Source organism: Micromys minutus, assembly GCF_963924665.1.
Source record: "Micromys minutus genome assembly, chromosome: 7".
NCBI lineage: Eukaryota > Metazoa > Chordata > Mammalia > Rodentia > Muridae > Micromys > Micromys minutus.
The window spans coordinates 35,659,477-35,676,571 of NC_137976.1; the positions used below are offsets into that span (position 1 = coordinate 35,659,477).

Genomic DNA, 17,095 nt, shown 5'->3' on the forward strand with positions numbered 1-17,095 from the left:
CATACAAAAACTGATGTTAAAAAATACTGATAGAAAATGTAAGGTAAATAACATTTACCAAAAGTCACAGTCAACCTTTGCCAAATTAACAAGCATTCCCACAAACACACAGACACACACACACACACACACACATATATATATACATACATGCATACATACATACAAAAACTGATGTTAAAAAATACTGATAGAAAATGTAAGGTAAATAACACTTACCAAAACTCACAGTCAACCTTTGCCAAATTAACAAGCATTCCACACTTTCTGATATTGACTTTTTAGAAGAATCGGTGTTACTGTATTACTTTAGGCTCTATCATATACAGCGTGATGTGTGTAATACACTATATAAAACCTAAATAAATCCTTGTTGTGCACATTTTATGTAAGCACATTTCAGGAAATCTGAATGAATGAATTAAGATGATTTTAAATGATATGTTTTAGTTAAATTAACAAAGAAACCTACAAACTTGAAAGAAAACTAACATTAATAGTAATATCAATAATTGGGATAGAAGAAGTTTAAATTGAGGTACTCTGTGTTTCTGTTCAGTTCTGCTAACATAGCTGTTTTCAGGAATATGTCATGGTGAGGTGCAGGATAACTTTTCATGAATAAACTACAGTTCCTAGTGATAATCTCAAATCAATAGAGGTTATTGTATTTTTTCTCAGTTGACTGCCAGAACTCAATGGTAAGACTCTACTACTGAAAGCACTGTACACTGCCCTAGAACATGGAGAGAGCCAGGTTGAGGCTTTCTCCGTGATGAGCAACCCTATTCTTCATAGTACCAGCAGGTGCTATTGAGGCTACAGAGCGGAGTAAACTCATCAATAGCTCAAGCACCTGATAAGCAATTTATGCCAGTGATTCAGTACCTGCACAATAATTGGGTCAAATTATTGCTTACTGATTGGCTCTCATAAGCACTCCAAGGAAATAAATCTATACCTGGTACTGTAAACCACCTAACCAAAACTACATAGCTGGTGAGTTCATAAGGACTGTGGTGTAAACTTTTGCTAATTATTTTGTTAAATATTCATGTAGTCAAACTACTCTCTATATAGTGGTATTATTAGCCACAGACTAGTGCAGCTTTCAGCCTGGACCACAGGAGCTTCTTATTGTGGAGGACAATTGTCAGTACAGAGTCTCTCAAAAAAGAGCTTGAGGAGGAGTGGTGACGTGGAAAATTGAAGAGGAAGACAGAGGAGTAGAACTGATGTCAATGCTTTATTCATGTGTGAAATTCTAAATAAAAAAAAAAAAAACAGCACAATAGTTTCAACAACTGGCCAAAGTGTTGAAAGTGAGTAATTGTTGAGTCCTCAGCCCTGAATGGTCCAAGTATAATCACTTGTTCCAAGGCCTAAGGAAAGTGAGGGAAGAGTGGGCAGAGGAATGTTACAGCCATAGAAGGTTGTGGGTATGTGAAACACTGTCTTTGTATTCAGCATGGTCATACAGTTCTACATACAGCAGTAGAAGATACCCCCATAGACAAAGGCAGAAAAGTAGACAGGGAGACTCTTTGGCAGTAAGAAGAGTCAGCAGGTGTGTGGAAGGACAATGAGAATGGACAGTGGGTGATGCTTATTACCACATGTAGGGCACATCTGCATAAAACAGAAAAAATAATCAATAGAAGCAAAAGAGAAATAGAATCCACACACGGAGTTTTTGTTTCAATGACATAAAAACATGTATCAAGACAATGAAAATTTATTAATCTGATAAAGACAATAATCTGTAGATAATTCATGTTCTCTTTTGACTATGAACTTAAAAACAATTTATATTATATCTTTCCTTAAAGACATCATTATTTTTATAACAATAATACAAATAATGATACCAGACAGTCATTTTATTCCTCATTTTATTGCTTCATTTACAATATGCAAAGAATATCTCTATTTCATCCAAAGTACAGGGCCAAATGTCATGATGCACTTAGAAAGAGAATCTGGTGATAGAAGATATCTTGAAGTTTTCAGAAAATAGTCATCATTTTGTGAGTTTTCTCAGGGCACTTATGACTTCTTTGTTTTTTAGACTGTAAATGAAGGGGTTTAGCAGAGGAATGATAATGGTGTAGAACAGTGAATACATTTTGCCCTGATAATTATCTGTGCCTGAGCCAGAGAGTACATATATGATAAAGAGAGTTCCATAAAACAACAAGACAGAGAGCAGGTGGGCACTGCAAGTGGAGAAGGCTTTTCTTCTGCCCTTCTCAGACTTTGTTCTCAGGATGGCAAAGAGGACACGGGCATAAGAGACTATAATACTCATAAAAGTACTCACTTGTAACAAAATAGCCATAACAAAAGCTACCAATGCATTGATAGATGGATCAGTGCAAGAAATTGTATAGAGCGGCAGGATCTCACAGTAGAAATGGTCGATTACATTGGAACTACAAAATGTTAATCTAAATAACAGTCCTACATGAAGTAAGCCATGGAGAAATCCAATTAGATACGACACACTGAGGAACTGAATACAGACTCTGTTGGACATCACCACTAGATAGAGCAGTGGGTTACATATGGCTACATAGCGGTCATAGGCCATCGCTACCAGGAGGAAACATCCTGTGGTCGCACCGAAACAAAAAAAATAAAATTGGGAAAAACACTCACCCATGGATATCATGTCATTCTTATTTAAAAATTTCATAAGCATCTTTGGTGTCACCGAAGATGAAGAACAGGCATCAGTAAAAGCTAGATTTCCAAGGAAAAGGTACATAGGTGTGTGAAGATGGGGGTCCTTCCAGATGAGAAAGATTAAGCCAAGGTTGCCCCCCATGGTGGTTGAATAGATGAGGAAAAACACCACAAACAGAGGGACTTGCAGTTCTGGACGATCTGTTATTCCTCTGAGAACAAACTCAGTTACCTGACTCCTGTTCAACTCCATCACACCCCTCAGGCTGCTCCCTGCAAGCAGGAAGAAAATTATTGTAATTGTAAAGAAGACTCAGCAAGAATGAAATCAGATTAAGTCTACTTTCCTGTGTTCCAGGTGCTCTACAATCCACAGATTGAAAAGTACTGTGTTCCTGCTCTGTAAACATACAAGAAACAGAAAATATTTCATGCATAGTTTTAATGTAAGAACTTTCTATATCCAATGATCTCAAACAAAAAATTCGAGAACATAGATAATTAATTTATCTGGTCTAGTGCATATATTAATCTATCATAAAGTGTGTGTGACTGTATTGTGTATGTGTATGTGAGAGAGAGAGATTATATACATAATTTAAAATTACAAAATAGGTAATATATTTTATAATAAAATGACACAGGAGGAGAAATTGAAAACAGCATCTCCACATCCAATTTCTGTAATGCTAAAATATAAATAATGTTGTACATATTGTGGTCTGTGTGTATACAACACTGCACTAATGAGTTAAAATGAGGACTTCTCAACTGTAACCAGCAGGCCTTAATGTCTAAACAATAGCCAAGATTAGTCATGGGTCACCGTAAGACAAAACAAAGGCCTTTGTACCAATGCATGTGTTTCATATTTTACCTTACTCACTCTTCACAAATTTAACTGAAGACCTCCTGCTCAACTCAAATCTTTAGTTTTCTGACAGTAACTTTTTTCAGGAATGATCATTTCAAACTAAAGGAAATTAGAAAAATATTGAGTCCCAATTAATGTAAAATCATATAAAGTAAATATGACATAGAGAAAGTGTTTCAGAGATTTTGTTTCATTTAAAGAACCTATCCTGTAAAATGTTCCTTTCTTCATCCCTACTTGAACTAGGAAAAAGAAAGACCATAGTTTTATTAGGCATATATACACATGATTGGAAGCTGGGGTGTTTGGAGTAAAATCAAACATCAAGTCTCAAAAACATTGTAAAATAATTTTTTCTGCTAAAAAAAAGTGCAGTGGTATAACTGATGTTCCCAGTGTGGTAGAATGCTCCTCCCCTTCCTGTTACCAGGAATGCCCAGTGAACCAAGACTCTGGTGAGTAAGAACCCTCATTCTGCACAGATCTCATACACCTCAGAGTAATTTAAAAGTAACTTAGACTCTGGGATATTTTTAAGTAAACGTTATTTTTAAATTAACTTAGTATTTGACATTATATAACTAAGGATATGTAACCCAAATTTTTAGAACCCTTGAGTTTCAATGCTATCTATGACTGACATAAATATAAACAAGTTTGTGACATTTGGTTTAAGGTTTCACCATAATGTACCAGGTTCTCTAAGATGAACCACCCCTCAGAATTCAATTAGATTAAATTTCCCATTGTTATTATTAAGAACCATAGTGTAGATGTTACCTGCAAGGACCTCACAAAACCTCATGTTGGTGATCTAGCCCTTTGGTCCACAAACTGGTAACAGCTATTCCATAGGGATGGAGTTCTTTAGTTTGCAAATGCTTTGTGTTCCATTTACATAACTCCCCTAAAAAGATATCTCCACATGTGTTTTCAAACCTTCATATTTGCTTCAGGCATCATTTACCTTTTTAAAAAGAAAGTAAAATAAAACAATTGTTTTCTCACCCATGGACGCAAGAAACGAACTTCATGAAGAACACGTTAAGTGAAGGAATGTGGTACCAAAGTCGGCTCTTTCTGTCAGTTTCTTTTAATAAACACAATTTGGAGGGACTGATATTTATTTCTTCCCACCTGCAATTCTGTTTGCCAAATAAACACTGAAACTCCCAAACACTAGAAAAACTCCCGGGAGGATGAAGTCAATCTGCTGGGCATTCTTCACTAATAATCAGCTCAAACTAATAATGTTATTAGAAATATCTTTACTTATATTTCTTGCAAAGACTATAGTAATACACCAATTATAAGTCAAATGGTCTGTTTACGCTATTGTTAGTCTATAAATGACATAACAGATTTACCATCTAAGTTCAAGTCTAGGCAAAAGGCATATTGTCCTCTATTGGAAGAAATATTTCTATCAATACATATACATTATATAAGAATATGTATCCTAGCATATTTCTTTTTTTCTTAATTAACTTAAGAGATAATCTAGGTATTTACATTTCAAATATTATCTCCTTTATCCCTACTTACATAGCCCCTCACCCTCCAATTGTTTCCATGAAGGAGTTCTCACTCCCAACAACCTCCTCCACCTCTGTGCCTTTGCATTCCACTACACTGGAAATACATGCCTTCACTGGACCAAAAGACTCTTTTCCATTGATGCCAGACAATGCTCTCCTCGGCTACATACTCAGTTGAAGCCATGGGTCTCTCCATGTGTGCTCACTGATTGGTGTTTTAGTCCCTGGGAGCTCTGGAGGGCTTGGTTGGTTGATAAAGTTGTTTTTATGGCATTGAAAACCATGTTCAGTCCAATGGGTAGCTGCAAGCATCTTCAACTGTATATGCATGACTGGTGAAGCCTCTGAGGAGGCATCCATATCTGGCTCTTGCCAGTAAGCACTTCTTGGTATCAGCAATAGTGCTTGGGTTTAGTGGCTGGATATGGAGTGGATCCCCAGGTGAGGCAGTCTCTGGATGATCTTTTTTTCAATACCTGATCCTCTATTTGTTCTGTTTTCTCCAGTGAATGTTTTATTCTCTTTTCTAAGAAGGACTGAGGCATACAAATTCTGGGATTACTTCTTTTTGAGCTTCATAAGATCTGTCAATTGTTTCTTGGGTATTCAGAGCTCTTGAGAGCTAGTATCTGCTTATCAGTGAGTGCATACTATGTGTGTTTTATTATGACTGGGTTACCTCATTCAGGATAATAGCTTCAAGTTCCATCATTTGTCTAGGAATTTCATGAAGTCATTGTTCCTAACAGCTGAGTAGTACACCATTGTGCAAATGTACCACAATTTCTTTATCCATTCATCAGTTGCAGGATATCTGGGCTCTTTCCAGCTTCTGTCTATTATAAATAAGATTACTGTGAACATGGTGGAGCCTGTGTCCTTATTACATGTTTGAAAGATCCTTTCCCAATCTGTTGGCTGCTCTTTGTCCTCTGGACAGTGTCCTTAACTGGGCATATTTCTTACAAATATCATATTCTGATAGCATTTGCTACTTTTTGGAGCAAATGGAGAATTTTATTTCACTCAAATCCAATATATCAAGAAAATGCAAACATCTGAATACATACTCTTTAAAATGAGATCTCCAGTTCCCTCTGTCTCACTTTCCCCTATAGAGAACAGAGACAATAAACTCTGGTTTATGTTTTCTTTCCTGAACAAGGCAGGAAAGATTCATCATTTACTTTTTTTTTCTTTTATTAAATTTTCTATTTACATTTCAAATTTTATCTCCTTTCCTGGATTCTGATCCAAAAACCCCTGATCCCCTACCCCTCTCCTACTGTCATGAAAGCTCATCTGCTAGCAGTGAGACAATAGAGTGTTTTACACCCTTCAAGTGCTGAAATTTTTATTAAGTAATGCCATTGGCAATGTACAGTCATTTTTCACATATGAAAGCCACAAACTCATGGTGTTCACTGTAATTAAATTTTGCCAAAGACTGGTGAGTAGGAGATATGGGCAGCAAGGGAGCAAAGAGATCTCTGTGGAGTGTGCACGAAAAGCACACCCCGCCCTGCCTGGTCTGTGGACCAGGAAAACAGCATTGGAATCTCTGTTTCCACCTGGCGACTTTGGGGAAAAGAGCAGGGCCCGGCCCATCTGCCACCCAGACCAGCAGTTCCTAAAGTTTTAAAGACTGGTGAGTAGTAGATCTGGGCAGCCAGGGAGCAGAGAGATCTCTGCCGAGTGCGCACGGAAAGTGCGCCCCTGCCCTGCCTGATTCAGGGAGCAGGAACACAGCATTGGAACCTCTGTTTCTACCTGGGAAATTTGGGGCGCAAAACAGGGCTCGGCCCATCTTCCACCTGCACCACTGGAGATCCAGGGACACAGACCAGATAGCAGGGTCAAAGACATAATTTAAAAAAATTAAGGATTTTCTAGAATTCAATGAAAACGAAAACACAACATACCCAAACCTATGGGATGCAATGAATGCAGTACTGAGAGAAAAGCTCATAGAAAAAGGTACTTCCAAAAAGAAACTGGAGAGAGCATACATCAGCAACTAGACAGAACACCTAAAAGCCCTAGAACAAAAGGACGCAGATACACCCAAGAAGAGTAGATGGCAAGAAATAATCAAAATTAGGGCAGAAATAGACCAAATAGAAACAAAAAGAACCATTGAAATAAATCAACAAAACCAAGAGCTGGTTCTATGAGAAAAACAACAAGATTGATAATCCACAAGCCAGACTAACTAGAGGGCAAAGAGAAAGTATAAAAATTAACAATATCAGAAAGGAGGTTGGAGACATGACAACTAAAACTGAGGAAATTCAAGATATCATCAGATCCTACTACAAAAACCTGTACTCCACAAAGTTGGAAAATCTGGAAAAAATGGATGAATTCCTAGACAGATACAAGTTCCTGAAGTTAAACCAGTACCAAATAAACCATCTAAATAATCCCATAACATGTAAAGAAATAAAAGAAGTCATTAAAAGCCTCCCAATCAAAAAAGCCCAGGTCCAGACGGGTTCAGTGCAGAATTTTTCAGACATTTATTGCGGACATAACACCAATACTCTCCAAACTATTCCACAAGATAGAATCAGAAGGAATACTACCTAACTCATTTTTTGAGGCTACAATAACCCTCGTTTCTAAACCACACAAAGACCCTACAAGTAAGGAGAACTTCAGACCAATCTCACTTATGAACATTGATGCAAAAATACTCAACAAAATTCTTGCAAACTGAATCCAAGAACACATCAAATGATCACTCACCATTAACAAGTAGGCTTCATCCCTAGGATGCAGGGATGGTTTAATATAAGAAAATCCATTGTTGTTCAGTTTCTGTTTCCATGATATGTCCATTAGTGAGAGTGGGATATTAAAGTCTCCCACTATTATTGTGTTGGGTGAAAAGTATTTTTTGAGCTTTAGTAGGGTTTCTTTTATGAATGTGGGTGCTTTTTTATTTGGAGCATATAAGTTAAGAATTGAGAATTCCTCCTGACAGATTTCCCCGGTAATGAGTAAAAAGTGTCCTTCCTTAAATTTTGATAACTTTTGGTTGGAAATTTACTTTATTCGAAATTAGAATACCCACTCCAGCTTCCTTCTTGGAGCTATTTGCGTGGAAGTTTTTTTCCCACCCTTTTACTCTGAGATAGTGTCTGTCTTTGTCTCTGAGATGAGTTTCCTTTATGCAGCAAAAGGCTGGATTTTGTTTATATATCCAGTCTGATAGCCTATGTCTCTTCATTGGGGAGTTGAGTCCATTTATGTTAATAGATATCAAGGAATAGTTGTTTCTGTTTCCTGCCATTATTGCTTTTGTGGGTTGAGTTGTGTCTGTGTCTTTTTCTTCTTTTAGTTTTCTTGTTTAGGAGTTTTCTTGCTTTTACTAGGCTGTATTTTCCCTCATAGTATTAAGTTTTCCACATATAATTCGTTTTAGTGCTGGATTTGTGGCCAGATATTGTGTAAATTTTGATTTGTCTTGAAATATATTCATCTCTCCATCTATGGTGATTGATAGTTTTGCTGGGTATAGCAGCTTGCGCTGTCACTTGTACTCTCTTAGGATGTGCATGTCTGTCCAGGCTCTTCTAGCTTTCATAGTCTCTGTTGAGAAATCGGGTGTGAGTCTGATTGGCCTGCCTTTATATGATTCCTGACCTTTTTCCCTAACTGCTTTTAGTATTCTTTCTTTGTTTTGGGAGGTATTTCTTTTCTTGTCCAACCTATTTGGAGTTATGAAGGCTTATTTTATGCTCGTGGCCATCTCATTCTTGAGGGTAGGGAAGTTTTCTTCTACGATTTTGTTGAAGATATTTACTGTGCCTCTTAAATGATACTCTTCTCCCTCTTCTATTCCTATTATCCTTAGGTTCGGTATTCTCATTGTGTCTTGGATTTCCTGGACATTTTGGGTTAGGAGCTTTTTGTTTTTTGCATCTTCTCTGGCTGTTTTGTCTATGGTTACAATGTTGTTTTCTGCCCCCGAGATTCTCTCTTCCATCTCTTGTAATCTATTGGAAATGCTTGCTTCTGTGACTCCTGATTTCTTTTTTTGGTGTTCTGCCTCTAGGGTTATCTCTTTTAGTGTTTTCTTTATTTTGTCAATTTCCGTTGTAATTTCCCTCTTCCATTCTTTTATTTTTTAGGTTCTGTTTTCCTCTAGTTCTTTGAGTTCTTTGAGTGTTTTTCTTGTTTCTCTTTAAAAGCTTCTGAATCTTTTTGCTTTTCCTTTTGTTCTTGTTTAAGTATCTCTATCAGCATCATGAGGAATGATTTCAGGTCTGCGTCTTCTTTTTCTGGAGTGTTTGGGATTCCGATGTTTGCTGTTATGGGAGAGCTGGGTTCTGGTGTTGCCAGGTTGTCTTGGTTTCCTTGGGATATACTCTTTTGCTTTCCTCTTGCCATTTTGTTTTCAGTGATATGTTCTTGCCTTTCCCTTGTACCAGGTCTGTGTCCCTGGATCTCCACTGGTCCAGTGGCAGATCGGCCAAGCCCTGTTCTATGCCTCAGAGTCACCGGGTAGGAACAGAGGTTGCAAAGTTCTGTTCCTTGTCCCTGGATCAGGCAGTTCAGAGGGTGCGCCCCGCGTGCACACTTCACAGAGATGTCTCTGCTCCATGGCTGCCCAGATCTCCCACTCACCAGTCTCTCAATCTTAGGAGCTGGCGGTCCATGTGGCAGATGGGTCGGGCTCTGCTCCACGCCCTGAAGTCGCCAACCGGTGGAAACAGAAGTTCCAAGTTCTGTTCCCGGTCCCCAGATCAGGCAGGTCAGAGGGTGCACCCTGCCTGTGCACTTCGCAGAAATCTCTCTGCTCCCTGGCCGCCCAGATCTCCAACTCACCAGTTTCTCAATGCCTAGGGGCTGGTGGTTTGCGTGGCAGATGAGCCGGGCTCTGTTCTGCACTGTGCTGAAAACTGCATGGTACTGGTACAGAAATAGGCATGTGGATCAATGGAATAGAATAGAAGATCCAGAATTGAGCCCTCACATATATAGTCACCTGATTTTTGACAAAGGAGCCACAAAGATTAAATGAAGAAAAGACACCCTATTCAAGAAATGGTGCTGGTCCAACTGGCACTCAACATGCAAAAGAATGAAAATAGACCCTTTCTTATCTCCTTGCACAAAGCTCAAGTGTAAGTGGAACAAAGATCTCTACATTAAACCAGATACACTGAAACTATTAGATGAGAAAGTAGGGAAAACTTTAGAACATAGAGGCACAGGAGAAAATTTTCTGAACAAAACACCAATGGCTCAAGCTCTAAGGTCAAAGATTAACAAATGGGACTTAATGAGATTGCAAATTTTCTATAATGCTAAGGACATTTTCGTGAAACAAAACGGCAGCCAACAGAGTGGGAATAGGTTTTTACCAACTCCACATCAGATAGAGGCCTAATATCTAAGGTATACAAAGAACTCAAAAAGCTAGAGACCAGAGAATCAAATAAACCTATTTAAAAATGGGGTTCAAAGCTAAACAAAATGTTTTCAGTTGAGGAATATCGAATGGCTGAGAAATATCTGAAGAAGTGTTCGACATCCTTAGCCATCAGGGAAATGCAAATCATAACAACCCTGAGATTCCACCTCACACCAGTCAGATTGGCCCAGTTCCAAAACTCAGATGACAGCAGATGCTGGTGAGGTTACAGAGAAAGAGGAACCCTTCTCCACTGTTGGTGGGATTGCAAACTAATACAACCACTCTGGAAATCAGTCTGGCGATACCTCAGAAAATTGGACATAATACTACCTGAAGATCCAGCTATTCCACTTTTGGGCATATACCCCAGAGACACCTTAGTACACAACAAAGATATATGTACCAAAATGTTCATAGAAGCTCTATTTATAATAGCCAGCAGCTGGAAAGAACCCAGATGTCCTTCAGAAGATGAATGGATACAAAAATTGTGGTACATTTACACAATGGAATACTACTCGGCCACCAGTAACAATGACTTGACCAAATTATTAAGAAAATGGCTGCATCTAGAGAATATCATTCTGAGTGAGATAACCCAGACACAAAGAACAGACATAATATTAAGTCACTGATAATGGGATGCTAACCCCAGAGGCCTGCACTGCCCCAGAAACAACTCACAGACTGTATGAAGTCCAAGAAATAAAGAAAACAAAACAAAACAAAACAAAAAAATCTCTATACAACAAGAAAACTTTGACTATTTCCATGTTACATTTTGTTTTACATGTACTTTATGCTCATTATAACTATTAAGTTTTCAATGCATACAATCAAACCTTTAAAAAAATCAAGTACTTACTAAAAATATATTCATACAGTTTTATGTAAAAATTATTTTAAAATCTGAAAAAAAGTACTTACAAAAATATATTGTATTATTTTATGCAAACAATGCTTAAAATCTGTACATTTATCTTTGTAATATATAAAGTTGTTTAAAAAAAAAGAAAATCCATCACTGTAATCCACCATATAAACAAACTCAAAGAACAAAATCACATGGTCATCTCACTAGATACTGAGAAAGCATTTGACAATATTCTACAACACTTTATGTTAAAAGTCCTGGAAAGAACAGGAATCCAAAGTCCAATCCTAAACTTAATAAAAGCAATATACAGCAAATCAACAGCCAACATCAAACTTAACTGTGGGAAACTTGAAGGAATCCCACTAAAATCAGGGGGACTCGACAAGGCTGCACACTCTCCCCCAACCTATTTAACATAGTACTGGAAGTCCTGGCTGGAGCAATTAAACAGCAAAAGGAGATCAAGGGGATACAAATCAGAAAGGAAGAGATAAAAACATCACTCTTTGCCAATGACATGATAGTGAACTTAAGTGACCCCAAAAATTCCACCAGAGAACTCCTACAGCTGATAAACAAGTTCAGCAAAGTGGCTGGATACAAAATCAACACAAACAAATCAGTAGCCCTCCTATACTCAAAGGACAAACATGTGGAGAAAGAAATTAGGGAAAAGGTACCCTTCACAATAGTCACAAAAACTATGAAATACCTTGGTGTGACTCTAAATAAGCAATGAAGGACCTGTATGAAAAGAACTTCAAACCTCTAATGAAGGAAATCAAGAAGGATCTCAGAAAATGGAAAGATTTCCCATGCTCATGGATTGGAAGGATCAACATTTTAAAAATGGCCATCCAACCAAAAGCTATCTATAGATTCAATGCAATCCCCATCAAAATTCCAACCCAGTTCTTCATTGAGTTGGAAAGATCAATGTGCAATTTCATGTGGAATAACAAAAGACATAGAATAATGAAATCCATCCTCAACAACAAGAAATCATCTGCGGGAATCACTATCCCTGACCTCAAGCTGAAACTGCATGGTACTGGTAGAGAAATAGGCACATGGATCAATGGAATAGAATAGAATATCCAGAAATGAGCCCTCATGTATATGGTCACCTGTTTTTTGACAAAGGGCCCTAAACTTTCAATATAAAAAGGACAGCCTATTCAACAAATGATGTTGGTCCAAACACTCAGCATGCAAAAGAATTAAAATAGACCCTTTCTTGTCTCCTTGTACAAAGCTCAAGTGTAAGTGGAACAAAGATCTCCAGATTAAACCAGATACACTGAAACTATTAGATGAGAAAGTAGGAAAAAACTTAGAACACATAGGCACAGGAAAAAATTTTCTGAACAAAACACCAATGGCTCTAGCTCTAAGGTCAAAGATTAACAAATGGGACTTAATGAGATTGCAAAGTTTCTGTAAGGCTAAGGATATTGTCATGAAAACAAAACGGCAGCCATCAGAATGGGAAAAGATCTTTACCAACTCCACATCAGATAGAGGCCTAATATACAAGGTATACAAAAAACTCACAAAGCTAGACACCAGAGAATCAAACAACCCTATTAAAAAATGTGGTACAGAGCTAAGTAAATGTTCTCGGTTGAGGAATATCAAATGGCTGAGAAACATCTGAGGAGGTGCTCAACATCCTTAGCCATCAGGGAAATGCAAATCAAAACTACCCTGAGATTCCACCTCACACTAGTCAGATTGGCAAAGATCCAAAATTCAGATTTCAGCAGATGCTGGCGAGGTCGCGGATAAAGAGGAACACTTCTCCACTGTTGGTAGGGTTTTAAACTGATACAACCACTCTGGAATTCAGTCTGGTGATTCCTCAGAATATTGGACATAGTACTATCTGAAGACCCAGCTATTCCACTTCTGGGCATATACCCCCAGAGATACTTTAATACACAACAAAGATATATGCACCACAATGTTCATAGCAGCTCTATTCATAATAGCCAGAAACTGAAAAGAACCCAGATGTCCTTCAGTAGATTAATAGATACAAAAATTGTGGTCCATTTACACAATGGAATACTACTCAGCCACCAGAAAGAATGACTTAACCAAATTCTTAAGCAAGTGCCTGCATGTAGACAATATCATCCTGAGTGAGATAACCCAGTCACAAAAGAACAGACATAATATGCAGTCGCTGATAGTGGGATGCTAACCCCAGAGGCTCGCACTGCCCCAGGAACAACTCCCAGACTGTGTGAAGTCCAAGATAAAAAAGAAAACAAAACAAAACACAACAAAAAACGTCATGCTCAATCCTTACACACCAAGAATACATTGACATATTCTGGGTTACACCCTGTATTACATGTACTTTTTGCTCATTATAAAAAAAAAAAAAAGCCAAGCACTGACATAGATGTATTTGTATACATTTATTCAAACATGTATAAAATTTTTTATCTTTGATTTTTAAAATAAAGTCTAAAAAAATAAAAAAGATATATATGTATATATATGTATATATATATATATATATATATATATATATATATATATATATATTACAGCCTATGTGTTTTTTTTAACATTTAAAGAAAATGTAAAAAAAAATTGCCACTAATGTATTTTTAAATTTATTTAGAAAAGCCTTTGCATTTGATACAGGCATAAAATGTTTAATGCAATAAGATGATGTAAAAGCACAAAGGAAACAAATTGCTTCAATCTCACTGATATCTGGGAATACACATAGTAACTATACATTTCCTGCCTTTTAAATATTTATATGTTTACATGTGCATATATAAAAGTGGTAATAGCATACTGTTCAAAACTTAACATAATACACAATCAATTTTACATTCAGTTAAACAATAATGTAATGTACTCACATATTCATATTACAATAGTATAAAATATAAATTTCTTGTAATGTTCCTTTTATTTGAAAACATCAGTTTAACTTTCTAGAGTTGTAAAATAATTTTTCAAATCATGTTTATATTATTAACAATTGTATTTGTAAATTTAAGTAGATTTATAATGCATATTTGAAAACACCAATCACATACTAAATTTTAGACTATCCAGGAGTAGATGTGTATGGTATGTGAATAATTTGCTTGACATTTTTACATCTTCATTTCATAAAATATTTATATTCTATATTTTTCTCTTTCTTATACTTTCACAATATTCTTGCTTTTGTTCTTCAAGTCTTTCTTATCCATGTTATCAAACTCATGACTTAAATAGACTTTATTGCAGAACATAGGTTTTACTCTAATTTACTTCAAAAATTTTGTGCAGGAGCTCTCTGGTCTAAATTGAATGTTCTTTCCAGGAATTCATTGTTGGTGGTATTGCAAGCTGGTGCAACTACTCAGGAAATCAGTCTGGTGGTTCCTCAGAAAATTAGACATAGTACTCGCTGAGGATCCCACTATTCCACTCCTGGCCATATACCCAAGAGATGCTACAATTATAACAAGGGCACATGCTCCACCATGTTCATAGCAGCCTTATTTTAATAGCCAGAAGCTGGAAAGAACCCAGATGCCCTTCAAGGAGGAATGGATAGAGAATTGTGGTTCATTTACACAACGGAGTACAACTTGTCTATTAAAAACAATAAATACTTGAAATTCTTAGGCAAATGGATGGAACTAGAAGTTACCATCCTGAGTGAAGTAACCCAGTCACAAAAGAACACATGTGGTATGCACTCATTGATAAGTGAATACTATTCCGAAACGTGGAATACTTAAGAAACAATTCACAAACTTTATAGAGCCAAAAATGAGAAGACGAAATTATGGATGCTTCAGTCCTTCTTGGAACAGAGAACAAACTACTCATAGGATAAAATACAGGGACAAAGAGTGGAGCAGGGACTTAAGAAATGGTCATCCAGAGACTGCTTCATCTGTGGATCCATCCTATATGCAGCCACCAAACGCAAGCACTAATGCTAATGCCAAGAAGTGTTTGCTGACAGGAACCAGATGTGTATGTCTCCTGAGAGGCTCTACCAGAGTCTTACTGATACAGATGAGGATGTTTACAGCTAACTTTGGGAATGAGCATGAAGACCCCAATGGAAGAGCTAAAGAAAAGACTGAAGGAACAGAAGGGGTTTGCAACCCCATAGCAAGAACAACATCAGCCAACTAAACCCCCAATATATACAAAAAATTAGAAGTTATACCCTAGAGAATCAAAGAATCCTATTAAAAATGAGGTACAGAGCTACACAGAGACTTCTCAATAGAGGAATGTCAAATGGCTGAGAAGAATCTAAAGAAATGTTCAACATCCCTAGTCATCAGGGAAATGCAAACCAAGACAACCCTAAGAATACAACTCATACCAATCAGAATGGCTAAGATCAAAAACTCAGGTGACAGCAGATGCAGTCAAAGATGTGGAGAAAGATTAACACTCCTCCACTGTTGGTGGTATTGTAAACTGGTGCAACCACTCTGGAAATCAATCTGGCAGTTCCTCAGATAATTGAACATAGTACTACCTGAGGACCCATCTATAACACTCCTGGGCATATACTCAAAAGTTGCTTCAATATCTAACAAGGACACATGCTCAACAATGTTTATAGCAGCCTTATTTATAATAGCCAGAAGCTGCACAGAACCCAGATGCCTTTCAACAAAGGAATGGATTCAGAATTTATGGTACATATACACAATAAAGTACTACTCAGCTACTAAGAACAATGAGTTTATGAAATTCCTAGGCAAATGGATAGAACTTCAAGCTATCATCCTGAGTGATGTAACCCAGTCCCAAGGGAATACTCATGGTATGTCATCACTTATAAGTGGATACTAGCCTCCCCCCAACAAAGAGCTCAGAATACCCAAGAAACCATCCACCAACTTATGAAGCTCAGAAAGAAGGAAAACCAGAATGTGAAAGCCTCAGTCCTTTTTAGAAGGAAGAACAAAACAAAGGAGGAAATAAAAGGTCAAATAGAGGAGCAGGGATTGAAGAAAAGATTTACAGAGACTGCCTCACCTGGAGAACCACAGGATATGCATCCAGAAAACCTAAGCACTATTTGCTGATGCCAAGGAGTGTTTTCCTGGCAGAAACTAGACATGGATGTCTCCTTAGAGGCTCTCCAAGATTCACACAGGTACAGATCAGATGAGGATGCTTGCAGCTAAACATCAGACTGAACATTGTGACCACATTAAAAGAGCTAGAGAAAGGATGAAAATAGCTGAAAGGTTTGCACCCTCGTAGGAAAAAACAACATCATCATCAGCCAAGATACTGAGGTAGAAAATGTGATTGGGAGAGAGCACCTTCATGGAATCAAGTTTTGGGGAAGGAAAGGGGGAATGGGGGAGAGTCTAACATTTCAAATGTAAGTACAAAAATATTCAATATAATTGAAAATTTCATATATATATATATATATATATATATATATATATATATATATATATATATAAAGCTGTATTGAACAAAAAAAATGTGGTAAAGAGCTAAAAAAAATTTCTCAACTGAGGAATATCATATAGCATCCTGAGCGGAGTAACCCAATCACAAAATAACACTCATAGTATGTACTCACTTATAAGTAGATACTAACCCAAAACGCTTGGAATTCCCAAGGAACCATCCATAGAACTTATAAATCTCAGAGAGAAGGAAGGCCAGAAAGTGGATGCCTCAGT

The 17,095-nt window shown here is 37.2% G+C and overlaps 1 protein-coding gene across 1 annotated transcript; it reads right to left on the bottom strand.

The window, feature by feature from the left end:
* Nucleotides 1–2,020: 2,020 nt before the first annotated feature.
* On the bottom strand, nt 2,021–2,938 carry LOC308422542 (olfactory receptor 5AC1-like; the record flags this gene model as incomplete). Its single annotated transcript, XM_080919179.1, has 1 exon — nt 2,021–2,938. The coding sequence occupies one exon, from the start codon at nt 2,936–2,938 to the stop codon at nt 2,021–2,023; it is 918 nt and encodes a 305-aa protein (XP_080775305.1).
* Nucleotides 2,939–17,095: the final 14,157 nt, after the last annotated feature.